A 16714-nucleotide genomic window follows, 5' to 3' on the forward strand; every position below is an offset into this window, starting at 1 on the left:
AGTACACCACCTGACCACCCACAGCAAGGTGCACCACCTGACCACCCACAGCAAGGTGCACCACCTGACCACCCACAGCAAGGTGCACCACCTGACCACCCACAGCAAGGTTCGCCACCTGACCACCCACAGCAAGGTACGCCACCTGACCACCTACAGCAAGGTGTGCCACCTGACCACCCACTGCAAGGTGCACCACCTGCCCAATGACCACCCACTGCAAGGTGCACCATCTGACCACCCACTGCGAGGTGCGCCACCTGACCACCCACTGCGAGGTGCGCCACCAGACCACTCACAGCAAGGGACACCACCTGACCACTCACAGCAAGGGACACCACCTGACCACCCACTGCAAAGTACACCACCTGACCACCCACTGCAAGTGGATGAGATTAATAATTCAAGCATTCCAACCATCATTGCATCCCAATTACTTTAAGGAAGACAACAGGAAGTACTCCTGAGGTCGGGCTTACATCCCCTTCATCCGCCCATCGGTAAAAAAATGGTGGCGAGCCACGGCCAAATGCCGATTATGTCAAGGGAGCCACAGGTCAAAAAAGTTTGGGAACCCCTGAGTTAGCCCAATGTTGTTGTTCAACTTGTCTTAATTAGAAGGTGGAAAACCACTTGCCTTAATATGTCCAAAGTTTTTTCCCATGGGTTTTAAAAAGTTCATAAACAATAAAAATGTTGCTGTCACTTTCGCTTAAAGAAACATTGGGTAGAGCCCGGTAGGGGTGATGCCCTTGAAACTGTGCTCTAGGGCACCAACTTACCGCTGAACAAGTACATAATGCGCCACTTGGATGTAATAGGACAAGAGGTAATCAAGGAGATCAATGAATAAATAGTGCAAAATAAAACATAGTAGACGATGATTGGCAGGAGCAATGCAGAGCCCCAGAGAAATAGCAATACGGGGCAAATTTCGATTAATCCAGTTACGAATTTTGCACAGAACATACTACTCCTGTACACTTTTATATAGGATTGAGCGTGCAGACTCAGATCAATGCGCGAGGGGTTGTGGTTTACCCGGCACGTTCTTTCACATTATATGGGAGTGTCCAGTGATACAGCGATATTGGTCAAGGGTGGCTGGTGTGATGACGGGGGTGTTGGGCATACACATACAACGAGAGGCATGCTGGCTCTTACTGGGCGTCACTGGGGAGGATAGATGGCCAACACACACAAAAAAACTGGCTAATGCTAGCGGCTGGGGTTGCTAAACGCAACATTACACGGCTGTGGAGTGCACGTATGCCTCCCAAATTATCGGACTGGATGACAGACATGGACTGATGTCGCACTGCTTAGAGGGTGGTGTATGAGAGCAGAGGCTGCCCTAAGAAGTGGGAAAAAATATGGAACCCCTGGGAGAAATACAGAGCTTAAGAATAACGGGACTAGATGTGTGAGGAGATGAATGCACAAAACGACTCTGGAGGTGATATGTTGACCCGCTCAGGATGTATAAACCTTACTGGTCTGCACACAGCAGTACCCTCCGCATATTGTACTTTGTAATTCAAATGCTGACATGATATATGCTGCTGCATATCTGACTGGAACTGTTTTCTTCTTTCTGTTCAGTAAAAATACTTTCCCTAAAAAAAATAACATAGTAAATATGCACCTTGGTGAATAAGTGGGGTATAGTGATCTCCTCAGATCGATCACTAAATTAATCTTTTGTCCTGAATTGTTACCGTCTGTCCTAAATGTTTACAGTCACTGCCCAGAATTTACCTCCATGCCAGATGGTCACCCTAATACGGGGTAGAATTACGGCATGTCACTTTCAAAAGTCATAGGGAGCAAAAGGGCAGTGCATGTGCAGAGGCAGCAGGAGCAGAGCTTTAGAAATTAAACCTGTCACACTTCTCTTCCCCCCTCCCCTGTACTTGCCCAAAACCGCCTCCTGCTGCTAGAATCTCCGAATAAACACTTTCTAAGCCCTTCCCTCTTCTAGCTCTCTGGTATGCTTTTCATTCCAACTAACAGACTCATATGTTCACCACTCAAATTGATATGGATTCCGGAGTAGCGTGCTACTCGCCAAAAAAGCTTTTTGATGCCTCATCAGGGGTGCCTAGCACTATATAAATGCAAGCCCGTCCCTCTTCTATCCCTTCACTATCAGTTTTCAATCACAATAACAGACTCACACGTCCATCACTCAAAATTATTTCATATTTCCCTATATCAATTCACCACTAATCCTTTTGGAGTTCCGAAATGGCGTTCTACTCGCCCAAAAGTGCTTCGACGCCTCATCGGGGGTAGTAAACGCTATATAATACAATTTCAATAACCACGGCTCTAAAGTCACCACGGAAGACACGGAAACACTTTTTTACCCCACATAGTAGCAAAACATAGAAAACACCTTACCATTCACACACCTCGACTGGTACAGCGTACAATCCCTCATGTATGAGTACTAGAGTATAGAAAACCACATTGGAGTAGCAAGCGCTATATAAATGTTGCTACATTTTGCAAAGCCTGCCAGTGTCACCCATTTCAGACGTGTCCTCCTAATTCTGTGACTGGTCCCCTCGTGCCACTTGTGTCCTTGACCGCCCTGTGCATGAACAAAAATCTCCTTTGGCTGCCCCCAAAATAACAAGCGAGCTTTTCTCGTTACAACTGCTTCTCACTGAGTACTCCCTGCTACTAAACTGTAGGTTCCTCGCTTGTGTGACCCTCGCTTACCCTGTGATCCTGCCATTCTCCACTCTGGTGTGCGGGATGCCTGTCTCTGCCTGGCCCACCCCCTGGAAAACATCTCCGGTCGCCATATTGGAAAGGGCAAATGCCGTAGGTCTATATTGAAAAATTGTATAAAACAGATATGGTTTCTGTTCTGATAATACCCGCGTGTACACAAAAAGGGTTAAACCTTGTGTTCTGACATGGGGCCCTGCCTGGGGTACTCCGGCTATATATCTATGAGGGAGACGGCTATGAGTAAGGACAGCTTACGAAGTGGCACGTTTTACAGTGCATCTCTCCGAGTAGTCCTTGTTGAAATGAAATCCCTCCAAATTCAAATGAAAAAACACAGGTGTTTGTTTTATTGTACACCAATGATTGAAAAGCATTTGCTCGTTTCTTGGTTTCGATTCAAAACGTCTTTAACAAAGTGAAAGCAAATCATGGTAATTGTACCGTGATTGACAGGTAGGGAGTCGAAATATTGAATTACAATAGGTTGGGTAAAAAAAGAGAAACATCCGGCCCGGAAAAGATTATTCGGCTACCCCGGAAAAGACCGCCCCATCCACACGCGGGCTGGCTGTCACTCCAGGCTCGTGCAAGGAGAGCCTAGTTTAATTGTGAGCCGCATAGTTACTCGTGGTGAATGAAGATAGCGCTCAGCAATCCAGTTACAGGCGCAGGGAACTTCACAGGTGGAGACTGCGCTTCAGACGAAACGCAGCGGGGGTTCGGCAGCATCTTTTGAGCATCCCAGAGCGGGCACAGCGAAGGGATCAGGTCAGTATGAGCTTTTGGTGCATCCTAGTTACAAGTAGCTCCATTCCTCACTCATATGGGAAACTCGTAGCCCGCGACTGATCACCTGTGCAAGTCTTATAGAACTTTTCGTTCGTGGAATTTATGCGAGATTTACATGTGAATGAAGGGTACAACCACAATCGGACCCAAATGACGAATGTTTGATCAGAAATAACGGAAGTGAAATTAGAGTTAAATCAGCTAAGATGAGACTCCCCATCCGATATTATTATCCACAACCCACAGAGTCAAATTCAATTATAATTAAATCGCAAAAGTCAACAAACGTTACAAAATAAGAGCCAGAAATGACATTCTGTAATTTGTGGGTGATAGTATAAATGAGCATGACAGTCTATTCTTTTTAAAATATTTTTAAATACTTTTATGTATACAAAAGGTATAATTAAACTATAACATATAATTATTTGTTTACAGTGTTTTGACTCAATACACCATGTTTTTTTTCCACATGTTTCTTCAATTTTCAAATTTATTTCCAGTAAAACTGTTTTTCTATGATACATTTGTTTTCCAAAAGTGCTATGCGATCTAAAAACTACATCTGGCACGTGTTCTGCAGTGCATGCTCCTATAACAACGACTTCAGGGTGTAAAATATGAGATAGTGCTTCCTTATATTCAAAGTACCTTTATTTCTGAGCATCATCAGTGGCACCTTTTTAGGTCTCGACCTCTGCCAATGCGCTTGCGCTTTGCAGATGTCGAGACATATAGAGGTGGAACAGCCAAGCTTACCAAGCGGTTTTTTCAATGCGGATTACGTGCAGTTCATGTGCTCCACTCGTGTGCACGTCAAACCCATCAGCCTGCCTTCAATGGAATGCGCTCCCAAGCTGCTCCCCCACACAGCAATGCAAGCCGCTACCAAAATTGTACATTAATGAACATAGCACACCTCCCTACATACTTACCGCAGGCCACACACAAGCCCTAAACAACTTTTTTTACTATCTCACACACTAACAAACTCCTGAGGCGGAAAGCCGGGAGCGCTGCTCATTTTACTTGTTTTTAAAATTGTATTTGCACTGCTGTGTTTGACAACTCACCGGCATCTTGCCACGATCCTTGCCTGCTTCTAGAGGTCCCAGACAGCCGATTTGAGCGCTGCCTTGGGGAATCCTCCCTCGCTGCCGCCATCGACCGCGAGCGAGTAAGCTCTGCCCACTTTGCAGGCCAAGCCCCCTTCCATCTGTTATAAGGGCGCGCTGATCACTAGCGCGTCCTACTAACAAACTCCTGAGGCGGAAAGCAGAGAGCGCTGCTTATTTCACTTGTTTTTAAAATTGTATTTGCACTGCTGTGTTTGACAACTCACCGGCATCTTGCCACGATCCTTGCCTGCTTCTAGAGGTCCCAGACAGCCGATTTGGGCGCTGCCTTGGGGAATCCTCCCTCGCTGCCGCCATCGACCGCGAGCGAGTAAGCTCCGCCCACTTTGCAGGCCACGCCCCCTTCCTTTTCCTCTCTCCTTCTGATTCCCTCATAAAAGGATGTGTTTGGGCCGGAGGCGCAGCGGACGGGCGCAGCGGGCGCGACAATTGCGCGCCGAAGGCGCGCCTAAGGCAAGCCCGTCTGCGCCCGTCCGCGACTGTCCGGGGCTAGGGGCACGTCACTCTGCCCCACTCACCACCTATACCCCCGACCATCTACGCAGCCTCCAGGGACCATGGACCCTACCAGCCTCCATCTGCTCCCGCATCTCTTCCCTCGGCCTATCTCCTACTGCTCCCCTTCACATCCCCCCTCCTCTAGTCGGCCCCCCCCACTCTCCTAGAGACAATGCTCTCCCTGCAACCTCCAAAACTCTTACGGCATTCTACCTCAACACCCGGTCTGCAGTAGCCCATGCGCATGAACTCTCGGTACTGCTAGACCTTCACGCCCCAGATCTTCTTTTTCTAACGGAAACCTGGTTCTGCGATGACTCCCTCCCTGCCCTACTAGCCACTTTACCAGCCCCATACTATGCCCTCCGGGCAGATCGCCCTACTGGCAGAGCCGGGGGCGGCGTGGCAGTCATCGCACGTACCGACCTTCCTTTCCAAACCCTGTCCCTGCCAGACATCGCGACCACCGAGTACCTTGCTATCCGCACTACCTCCATTACTTCCCCTCTTACCTGTTTTCTTATCTACCGCCCTCCTCAATCCCCTTTACCGTTTCTCTCTGACTTTCTGGAAGTTCTGGCTACAATTACTGTTAACAACTCCTCTATCCTACTTCTTGGCGACTTCAACTTCTGGCCCTCTGACCCAGCGGAATGTTCGTCTTCAAAAGAATTTTCTGAAACCCTCCAATCCCTTAACTTCACACCTCATGTTCATTCTCCTACCCACATTAAAGGTCACACGTTAGACCAGATCTGGTCCCTGAACTGTCCTGTGGAGTCCCTCTCAATTTCGCCTTGTACTTGGTCTGACCACCACCTGATCTCATTCGCCCTCCCCATTCACCCTCCAACCAAGCCCCCTCGCCCCAAAGACATCTGGGTCCGAGCCTGGGGCCGAGTTAACCCGGAAGATCTATCTTCCCTACTCATCACCTCCCTCCCTTCCCTGCATGGCCTATCCACCCTCTCCCAGGTTAAGGCCATTGAACAGTGGCTCTCCTCAGGCTGCGACTCTGTTGCCCCGCTAAAACGAATTACCTCCAAGCGTGAGAAAGACGCCAACCGGTGGTTCAACGAAGAGCTCAAGGCCACCAAACTAGCGGTACGCCGCACGGAGCGGGCTTGGAGGAGAAATTATTGCCCCGCTTTACGATTGGAGTTTATCAACACCCTGACCCAATATAAAAAATACATCTTGGAGGCCAAAACCACCTACTTCTCCTCCAAAATCCTCGCTGCAGAAAACCAGTCTAAGGAAATATTTGCGATCGTTCACAACCTGGCGTTCTCGGATAGAACTACCCTAAAGCCCGCCCCGTCCAAAGAACTCTGTCACTCCCTCAATAACTATTTTATCCAAAAAATAGCTACCATCAAAGCCAACATCCCCCCCCTCCCCCTCTTTTGTTGACCCCCCAATGTCCCCCTCCTAAGGGAGAACTCTCCACCCTCCCCCCTATAACTAAGGAATCTCTGACCTCCTTAGTACCCCTCGTCAAATCTGGTTCTCCACTAGACCCCTGTCCTGCCCATATTCTCCGCCACATCTTCATCACCTGTCCAGACCCCCCCCTTCACCTCCTCAATAGCTCCCTTTCTCAAGGCGTAGTACCGAACCCCCTAAAATCTGCGGTAATTGTGCCCATCCTGAAAAAGCCGGGTGCGGACCCCTCAACCCCTGCCAACTTCCGCCCCATCTCCCTCTTGCCATTTCTGGCAAAGGTGCTCGAGCGCCATGTCACCTGCGCTCTGAGCTCCTTTGTGGAGAAGCATGGAGCTCTTGCTCCCCGCCAGGCCGGGTTCCGCCCCGCACACTCTACGGAGTCCGCAGTCATGTCGGTCTTGGACAACCTCAGGGAGGGTATGGATACTAACCAGCCCCAGGCCTTGGTGCTCCTCGATCTCTCTGCCGCTTTTGACACGGTGGATCATACCATCTTGCTTTCCCGTGTCAGGGCGGCGGGGATCGGGGGCACCGCTCTGGTCTGGCTATCCTCCTTCCTGAGCGACCGCACCCAGGCTGTCCGCCTGGGTGACTTCACTGCGGACGTTCGGAAAGTTCAGTGCGGGGTCCCCCAAGGCTCTTCCCTTTCCCCTCTTCTGTTTAATCTTTATATCGCCCCTCTTATCTTCTCTCTGCAACAAATGGAGGTCGCCGTATTTAATTATGCGGATGACCTCCAGCTTGTTTTCAATCTGTCTTCTTCCCCCTCTTCTGTTCTAAATTTCCAATCTATCATGCTCCATATCCGGGACTGGATGAACCACAACCACCTGAAGCTCAACCCCGACAAGACTGAGCTGGTGTTGACGGGTGGTTCATCCAGTCCCTGGTCCTCTTTATTCTGGCCCCCCTCTCTTGGCCATTCACCTGTTCCCTCTACCTCAGTCAAAACTCTAGGCATAAAACTCAATTCTCAACTTACCCTTCACTCCCAGGTCAGCTCTGTGGTTTCTTCTTCTTTCTTATCACTGCGCACCATACGCAGGGTGTCCTGTTTCGTTTCCTTTACTGCTCTCAAACTTATCATTTTGGCCATGGTGGTGTCCCGCCTGGATTACGGCAACGCCCTATATGCAGGTATTCCTGCATATAGCTTACGGCGTCTGCAACAGATCCAAAACCAGGCGGCCCGCCTGGTCTTCAAACTCCCGAAATTCTACCACTCCACCCCCCTCTTGAAGTCCTTACATTGGCTCCCTGTGCGGGCTCGGGTCCAATTCAAGCTCGCCTCCATCACCTTTCTGGCTCGACTGGGCTCGGCACCGGCGTTCATCTCATCTGAGATCACCCCTTACGTTCCCACCAGGGAACTTCGCTCATCCTCCCAGTCCCTTCTCACCATCCCTCGTTACCGGAGAAAGAAATGGGGAGGCTCGAAATTTGCGACCCTTGCCCTGCTCCTCTGGAACTCCCTCCCCCTTGAACTTCGAACCCTCACTCTGTACCCACAATTTCGGAAACACCTCAAGACTCATCTGTTCATGAAGTCCTTTGACTAAAACCTTCTGCAGTTTATCCTTGTCTTTGGGCCCCGGACCTTTGTTAGCTGTAGCACCAAGAAACCGCTGGTGTATGTGCGCTTTAAAAATAATTTTAAACTCAAACTTTTAAACTCAAACTAATTTATAGCTCCTAAACACACAGATTCCCGTTTGCCCCTTGCTCGCTCCCTCCCACCTTGTACCCCGCCTCCCTACATTGTATGCCGATCTTGGTCACACCCGGCGTGGCTATACACGAATGCTGTACTGGTTTCAAGCCTTATGCTCGTTCCCTCCCACTCGCTCGCTCCCCTGCTCTCCCGCCCCCCCACACAGCAATGCAAGCCGCTACCAAAATTGTACATTAATGAACATAGCACACCTCCCTACATACTTACCGCAGGCCACACACATGCCCTAAGCAACCTTTTTTACTATCTCACGCGCTAATTTGTAGCGCCTAAACACACAGATTCCCGTTCGCCCCTTGCTTTCTCCCTCCCACCTCGTACCCCTCCTCCCTACATTGTATGCCGATCTTGGTCACACCCGGCGTGGCTATACACGAATGCTGTACTAGTTTCAAGCCGCTGGCAAAACAGTAAAAAAATATACATAGCACGCATTCTGTCACTGTACAAGCAGTTATCTTAAGGCTAGCCACAGTGCTACAATAAAGATCTTCTAATGGAGCATTATCCTAAAGGGCAGGACTACCCATATGCTAATACGCTACTGCACCTATAATTTTGCCCTTAAAAAATAATTTTACCCTCCATACTTTCCGCAGGCCAGATACATGTCCTAAGCACTTTTTTTAACTACATCACAGGTTAATTTGTAGCACCTTGCCACACAGAATCCCGTTTGCCCGTCGTTCCTTCCCTCCGCACGTCGGGCCCTCCTGCTTCCATTATATGCAGCTGCTAGTGAAAGCTAACCGTGGCTATAGACAGACGCTGTACCAGTTTCAAGTCCCTACCACAACAATACACTAATGTTCATAGCACGTGTTCTGTCACTGGACAAGCAGCCATCTTTAGCCAGCCGCAGTGCTTTAAACAATTTTTTTTCAAACGGGGCATTACCCCACGAGGTAGCGTACTACCCATTTGCTCATTCACTACTGTACCTTTAATCTTGCCCTTAATAGATCATTTAGTTGTTAATACTTTTCACAGCCCACACACAAGCACTTTTTAGGTCTCGTTGAAGCAATGCGTAAGCATTGTTGGGTCTCGTTGAAGCAATGCGTAAGCATTGTTAGGTCTTGTTGAAGCAATGCGTAAGCATTGTTCGGAGAGATTATAGTAAGCCAATCGGAAAGTCTACCCACTGCGGAAGTAAGCCATTCGGAAAGTCTACCCACTGTGGATCCCATGTAGTTCATGTGAGAAAAGCGCGTGCACAGGAATCCGCTCCCCCTCCCACCAAGCAAGACAAGCCAAGAACATCAAAGCGACCGGCCGCTTTGCTTCCATTTGCCACCAGCCACTTCACGCGCTCCGCAGGTCATAAACAGGACCATCTGCTGCTTGCCCAGCCCCCCTGGCTCATGCATTCTTTTGTCGTCTTTTTTGCTGCTCAGCTTCAACCACTGCTTGACATCGCACCCCAGTTCTACGCTCCTCACATGTATCGCCCTGCCCCACCAGAGCTCTCTCTACCACCACTGCATGACCCCAGAAACTCTGAAACCCTTTAATCCCATTTCCACCTTCTCACAACCCCTTCGAGCACTGTTATCTTAACATTTGTGTTTCTCTCTTATGATGTCTGCCCTGCCACCATTTGCGTCGTACCCTCACCCCTCCTCACCCTCAATCCTGCTCACCCTCACCCCCCCTCACACCTCCTCACCCTCACACACCCCCTCACACACCCTCAATCACCCTCACTGCCTCACCCTCCCTCACACCCACACACACCCTCACTCACCTTCACACCCCCTCTCCCACCCTCACCCCCTCATCCTCACACACCCTCTCACCCTCACAACCTCCTCACCCTCACATCCCCTCACCCTCACATCCCCTCACCCTCACACACCCACTCACCCTCACACACCTACTCACCCTCACACCCCCTCACAACCCTCTCACAACCCTCTCACACTCATACTCCTAACCCTCACACACCCTCACCAGCATAGCATAACAAAACATAGCATAGCATAGAATAACAAAACAAGGCATAGTATAACAAAACACAACAAAACATAGCAGAGCAAAGCATAGCAAAACATAACATAGCATAACAAAACACAGCACAACATAGCATAACAAAACATAGCATAACAAAACATAGCATAACAAAACATAGCATAACAAAACATAGCATAACAAAACATAGCATAACAAAACATAGCATAGCAAAACAAAGCATAGCATAGCAAAACACATCAAAACATAGCATACATAACACAACAAAACATAGCATACATACAACAAAACATAGCATAGCATAACAAAACAAAGCATAGGATAGCAAAACTAAATATAGCATAAACAACAAAGCATAGGATAGCAAAACAAACCGTAGTATAGCATAACAAAACATAGCATAACATAACATAACAAAACATAGCATAACAAAACACAACAACACATAGCATAACAAAACATAGCATAGCGTAAAAAAATAGCATAGCAAAACAAAACATATAATAGCATAGCAAAACATAGCATACCAAACACAACAAAACATAGCATAACAAAGCACAGCATAATAAAACACAACAAAACATAGCATATCATAACAAAACATAGCATTGTATAACATAGCATAACAAATCAAAGCATAGGATAGCAAAGCACAGCATAACAAAACAAAACATAGGATAGCAAAACATAGCATACAGCAGCACTCAGCTCAACCACAGCATCACTCGGGGGCACCACAGCATCACTCGGGGGCACCACAGCATCACTCAGGGGCACCACAACATCACTATGCGCTACCACAGCATCACTGAACGCCACAGCATCACTCGTTCGCCATCATGACATTACTCAGCACCACCACAGCATCAGTTTGTGCAACCATTCAACAACAACTGGTTCAAATATGTTCTCTTAATGTTTCAAGCTTTATTACAAATGTAAGAAAAATATGTTAATATTTCACTTCTGTTCTTGGATTTTCGTCACAATAAAATACACTGAACATAATCTTCACAAAAGTTATTTACAAAAGTTTAAGCTATTGCCATTATAAATTACAATAACTTTTATTTAAGTATTAATTAATAAAAAAAATTAAAAACCACTGTTATTTGTAATATCAATACATGTGAGTCACGTAAATACAACACATATTGCATTACAAATGCTATAGGTGTCACATTTTATAACTATTGGCATTGTAAATGACAAAGCTATTAATTTCGCTATTTTCAAAAATAAAACATAAATAGAACATTTGTCATACAATACTAATAGCTCAAACTTTCCTAATGCGAGACCTATTGCATTGCAAATGCTTGTTGATATTACTGTTTCCAACTAATTCTCCTTGGGCACACGTCTGTTCAACACACACTTTTATGATTCGATATGAGGGATAAGCCTTCAAATACCATCTCCCCTCAGTTGTTCAATTATTAGGCCTCTCTTCTCATAAGAGATAATGCAACCTGCGATGTGACCGAGCCCACATTTACATTCTGCACCCTGAAGAAGCAGTCCTAGTTACATGTCCCCCAATATACGTGTTGCATGTTGACTGTATTTTTTAGGCAAGTGGTTCTTAACCGTTTTACCTTTATGGACCCATACTAAATCATTGTTGGAATTCGGGAACCCTCACTGAATCATTGTTGGAATCCGGGGACCCTGGCTGAGTTATTACTGGAAGCCAGGGACCCCTGTATCACCATTTTCGATTATTTGAACCATACAAAATACACAAACAGTACAGAAACATGCATTCCCCAAACAACCGTACAAAATGATGAAATATTTTATGTAATTCACAAACAAATATATTGATATCCTTTATTCTGTTTGGTGCACTTACACTGCTCCCATGAATCAATCTGAAGATACAAACTTACATTTTAGCCTCCAATTTCAAACTCCTTAATATTTACAAAATGGTTTAAAATTTTCAATCGTACATTTTGCTTCTTTATTTATTCTCCCCTTATTAAGGTGTTATTATTTAATTTTCCAAGCAGTCGCAGATGCCCTGAGCAGGCTTCACTGACGTCCAGGGTATTCAGACCACAGGTAAGATCACTATTTTAGACCACTTCCCACTTTGGAGTTTATATGTATAATTGAGAGAAAAAATAGTTGCTTTTTGACAAGAAATAATTAAAAAATTCAAGTAACGTGGAAAGGAAAATTGGTGTGTTGATGAAAGGGACTATGAAAAAATAATTTTGTCATTATTTTATTATTACTTTTTTGAATGAATAAGAGTAAAAATATTTTTTCAAGATAATACTGGAATTGTCCTTTATACGTCTCCTGCCACCCCCCCTTCCAAAATTACAGTGTTCAATTTTTGCATTTTATTATTGTTTGATTTAGAAAGGCTATATGTCGGTTGGGTTCAGATTACGTTCAGGGTCAGTGATACACACTTCTATTAATGGATGTCATTACATAAAAAAAACGCTATTGAGTCAAATTTCGAAATTAGTTTTAAAAGTTTTCCTGAAACCCATGGAAATGTGTGGATGTTCCATAACCTTGGAGCTCAAGCTCCGAGGATCTCTGACCTCCTTCCCTCATATTTCTGATAATTGAAGACGTTTTAGGAGGTCGCATGTTTAGTAGTCTAATTGTATTGTCCTGGGAAAGCCATAGAGATGTTAACGTTTTTGTAGGTAGTACCATGTGCCCATAGCACAGTTTGCTTTGTGTGCAGCACAGAGACTCACACGTTTAATTCTTTCCTCGATGGGGCAAGTTAAGGAATTTCGGGTCATATTTCGTACGATCTTTGATATATTCCGTAATTCAAAATTTGCAAACATTCGTGACAAGAATTTTCAATTCTATTAAGGACTAGGAGGCGAGGATTATGCTTAGTCTCATTTCTTTATTGAAATGCTCAGCAGCCAAGTAAAAAACCACATTACCCAGAAACACTTGGGTAATAACCATAGAGTCTTGTTAGTATAAGTAGGTGTACAGACAATCCCACTTCCTCTTTCTTTGGTGAGGAGAGTCCAGGAAAACAGCAAACAATCCAAAAGTCAATGCAACAGCAAAGAACAGTCCATTGAAGGTAACGAAGGGAGACATCCCAAACAGCCGAAGGCAGAAAACCAGGAGACTTCTTTAGAGAAGAAAACAGGCGCTCCTACGAGGAACTGGAGGCGCATCACTTGGGATCAGAACCTGAAAAAAGATACAAAGCCGTAATAGCCATCCCAAGAATCATATATAACTTGAAGTAAGGGTGGGAGAAGAAGACAATGCAATATATACAGTTGTAACAAAGTAATGCAAATCAATTGTCAGTAATACAATGTATAATCTATGGGTGGGATAATCCTCGCCTCCTAGTCCTTAATAGAATTGAAAATTCTTGTCACGAATGTTTGCAAATTTTGAATTCTATTGCAGGACAGGAGGCTCCGATTATGCTTGTTCAAAGCTCATCCAACACCACAGACGCAACCGTAGGCACAGGCTTAAAGTAAAAAGTCTTAAACACTGAATCTGTTGACCAATCAGCAGCTTTCATAAGGTCCCCTAATGTGACCCCCAGTGAAAAGGCCTTAGAGGCCATGGCACCACGAGCAGAATGAGCTCCAAAAACAGAAACATCAATCCCTGCCTCTCCCATAAGCCACCGTACCCAGCGAGCCAACGTAGCTGTAGTAACAGGGCGGAAAGGCTTCAGCAATGCAATTAACAGTTGACCCTGCATATCAGAACGAATAAGAGAAGTACTCACCTCATAAGCTTTCAGGCATTGGACCACACAAAGGTTGGGACGCGCCGGAAAAGAAGGGTAAGAGACAATCTCAGTATCAGTCTTGGTGCGCCGGGAAAGGCGAAAAGTAACCCCTTCAGGAGTAAAACTCCGACCAGCAAGATCCAATGCGTGAACGTCAGAAATCCGTTTGCAAGAAAGCAAACATAACAACATGGTAAGCTTGGCCGAAAGTTGTTTGCGTGAAAGCAAGGAATTAACCGGCCAGGCCTCTAAAAATCGCAAAACAACCGAAACGCCCCATAAGGCCACATATTTGGGACGCGGAGGGACAGCCATACGAACGCCCTTAAGAACTTTGGACACTAAAGGATGTTCTCCTACAGGCCTACCGTCAATCGGAACATGACCTGCTGAAATAGCAGACCGGAAATTATTGATAGTACGGTACGCTAGACCAGAAGCCGAATACAGTGAGGCCAGAAAATTGACAATTAAAGAAACATCTGCTGATGTTGGATCAGCTTGCCGTTGAGCACACCAGTCACTCCAACGGTTCCAGGAACCTCTGTAACGCTTGTGGGTATTTGGTGCCCAGGCGTTGCTGAGGAGTCTGGTAGCGTCCGAAGAAAGGCCTGACACAGCCCACCGTTCCCCGAAATTCGCCACGCCAGGAGAAGGAGAGAGCCTGACTGAACTAGGGGATGCGGATTCTGAAGCGGATCTAACAGGAGATTCCGCTTCTGAGGCAGAAGATACGGCAATGCGCAAGTCATTTCCAATAGAACAGGGAACCAAGGCTGAGCTCGCCACAGAGGAGTGATCAGAATCAGCTCCGCCTGAAAACGTTACACATATGCCAGAACCCTGGGGATCATCATAAAGGGGGGAAACGCATAACACAGGGAGGTCGGCCACGGTTGAAGGAATGCATCCGTTGCCAGGGCCTCCGGGTCCGGTCTCCAGCTGAAGAACCGGGGAAGTTGTGCATTGAGCCGGGACGCAAAGAGGTCGATCTGACAAGGGCCCCAGGTCCGTAGAAGTTGTCGGAACACCCGCGGATGGAGTCTCCAGTCGCTGAAATCCCTCAGGTACCTGGAATTCCAATCCGCCACCACATTGCGACAACCCGGAAGGTATTCCGCAATAACTGTGATCCCGTTGTGCAGACAGTAATGCCAAAACTCTTTGGCTATTTCCGCTAACAACCTCGAGCGAGTCCCTCCGAGCTTGTTGATATAACGGACCGCTGATACATTGTCCATTCGGAGAAGTATACAGCAGCGGGACTGAAGGGGAGACAGACATTTGATCGCGAACGATCCCGCCAGCAACTCCAGACAATTGATGTGGAGACAGCGTTCCTGGGGGGACCAACCCCCCTCAGTCGTGACCGGACCGCAGCGGGCTCCCCAGCCCCATTGACTGGCATCCGACTCGATCACAATCTCCGGAGAGGATCCGAAGAGGGCCCTGCCGTTCCAGGCCTCCATGTGATTCTACCACCACGTCATCTCCAACTTCGCCTCCTCCGATAGAGGGATGCAATCGGAATAGCGAAGGCCTCTCTGAAGATGCTGGATCTTCAAACGCTGCAACGCACGGTAATGCAGTGGGGCCGGAAATATCGCCTGTAGAGAAGACGCTAAAAGCCCTACAACTCGAGCTAATGATCTCAACGACACCGTCGGACTCGAGACAACAGACTTCAATTCCCGTTTGATGTAACGAACTTTCTGACGAGGTAGCAGAAGTTGACAAGAAAGGGAATTGATTTGAAACCCCAATAAATCTATTACCTGAGTAGGATGAAGTACAGACTTGGGAACATTCACCAAAAACCCCAGAGACTGGAGCAGGTCTACAGTCCACGTCAGGTGAGACATAAGTTTTATCGGACAATCCGCTAACAGGAGGATGTCGTCCAAATAAATGATCAAGCGAACTCCCCGACTGCGGAGAGATTCCACGACCGGACGTAACAGTTTCGTGAAGCACCATGGTGCTGACGAAAGGCCGAATGGAAGAACCTGATATTGATACCACATCCCCAGCCACTGGAATTGAAGAAAGCGGCAATGGGGCGGAAAAATCGGAACCGAGAGGTATGCATCCTTGAGGTCTAGACGGACCATCCAATCCCGTTCCCTCAGGAGATCCCTCAACAGATGGATCCCCTCCATCTTGAAGTGGCGGTAAACCACTCCCGCATTGAAGTCCTTCAGGTTGAGGACCAACCTCGATCCCCCTCCCTTCTTCTCCACAAGGAAGATTGAGCTGACAAAGCCCTGAGGGTGGCGCACCGTCGGTACAATCGCCCCTTTGGCTTCCAGAGACCTGAGTTCCTCTGTGATGAACTCTTGACTTTGGTTTGAGAAATGGAGAGGAAAAGGAAGACGGGACTGACGCACAGGATGATAAAATTCCAGTTTGAAGCCCTGAACTGTCTCCAGCACCCATGCATCGCTGGAGATTGATCGCCAGTTCTCTAGGAACAGGCGAATCCTGCCCCCCAGAACAACACTGCATGCAGGAAGAATGCTCACCTGAAGTGGCGGAATCGTGGTAGCCGCCGGAGGATCCACCAGCACGTCCTTTTTTGAACTGGCCACGTCCTTTTCTTGAGGGGTAGAAGTTTGAACGAGGGGTATAACCCGAGTCCTGTTGACC

The 16714-nt window shown here is 47.1% G+C and overlaps 2 protein-coding genes across 5 annotated transcripts in view; one reads left to right on the top strand and one right to left on the bottom strand.

Moving 5' to 3' along the window:
- The window catches only part of MRPL22 (mitochondrial ribosomal protein L22), a 106601-nt gene extending 103743 nt beyond the window's left edge, over positions 1-2858 (bottom strand). The window contains exon 1 of one of the 2 annotated variants that reach the window (XM_086931241.1): positions 2728-2858. In XM_086931241.1, the coding sequence (XP_086787367.1) occupies positions 2728-2800 (73 nt within the window). In that variant the 5' untranslated portion in view covers positions 2801-2858. The remainder of the gene's footprint in view (positions 1-2727) is intronic. The other variant, XM_086931242.1, reaches the window with a different exon arrangement.
- Positions 2859-3293: 435 nt separating this feature from the next.
- GEMIN5 (gem nuclear organelle associated protein 5) overlaps positions 3294-16714 on the top strand; it is a 500185-nt gene continuing 486764 nt past the window's right edge. The window contains exons 1-2 of one of the 3 annotated variants that reach the window (XM_086931244.1): positions 3382-3510; positions 12330-12381. The gene's annotated coding sequence lies outside the window, so the exon portion shown is untranslated. Of the gene's footprint in view, positions 3511-12326; positions 12382-16714 lie in introns of all 3 variants that reach the window. The other 2 variants (XM_086931245.1, XM_086931243.1) reach the window with 2 other exon arrangements.

The sequence above is a fragment of the Lissotriton vulgaris genome, chromosome 7 (genome assembly GCF_964263255.1).
Source record: "Lissotriton vulgaris chromosome 7, aLisVul1.2, whole genome shotgun sequence".
NCBI lineage: Eukaryota > Metazoa > Chordata > Amphibia > Caudata > Salamandridae > Lissotriton > Lissotriton vulgaris.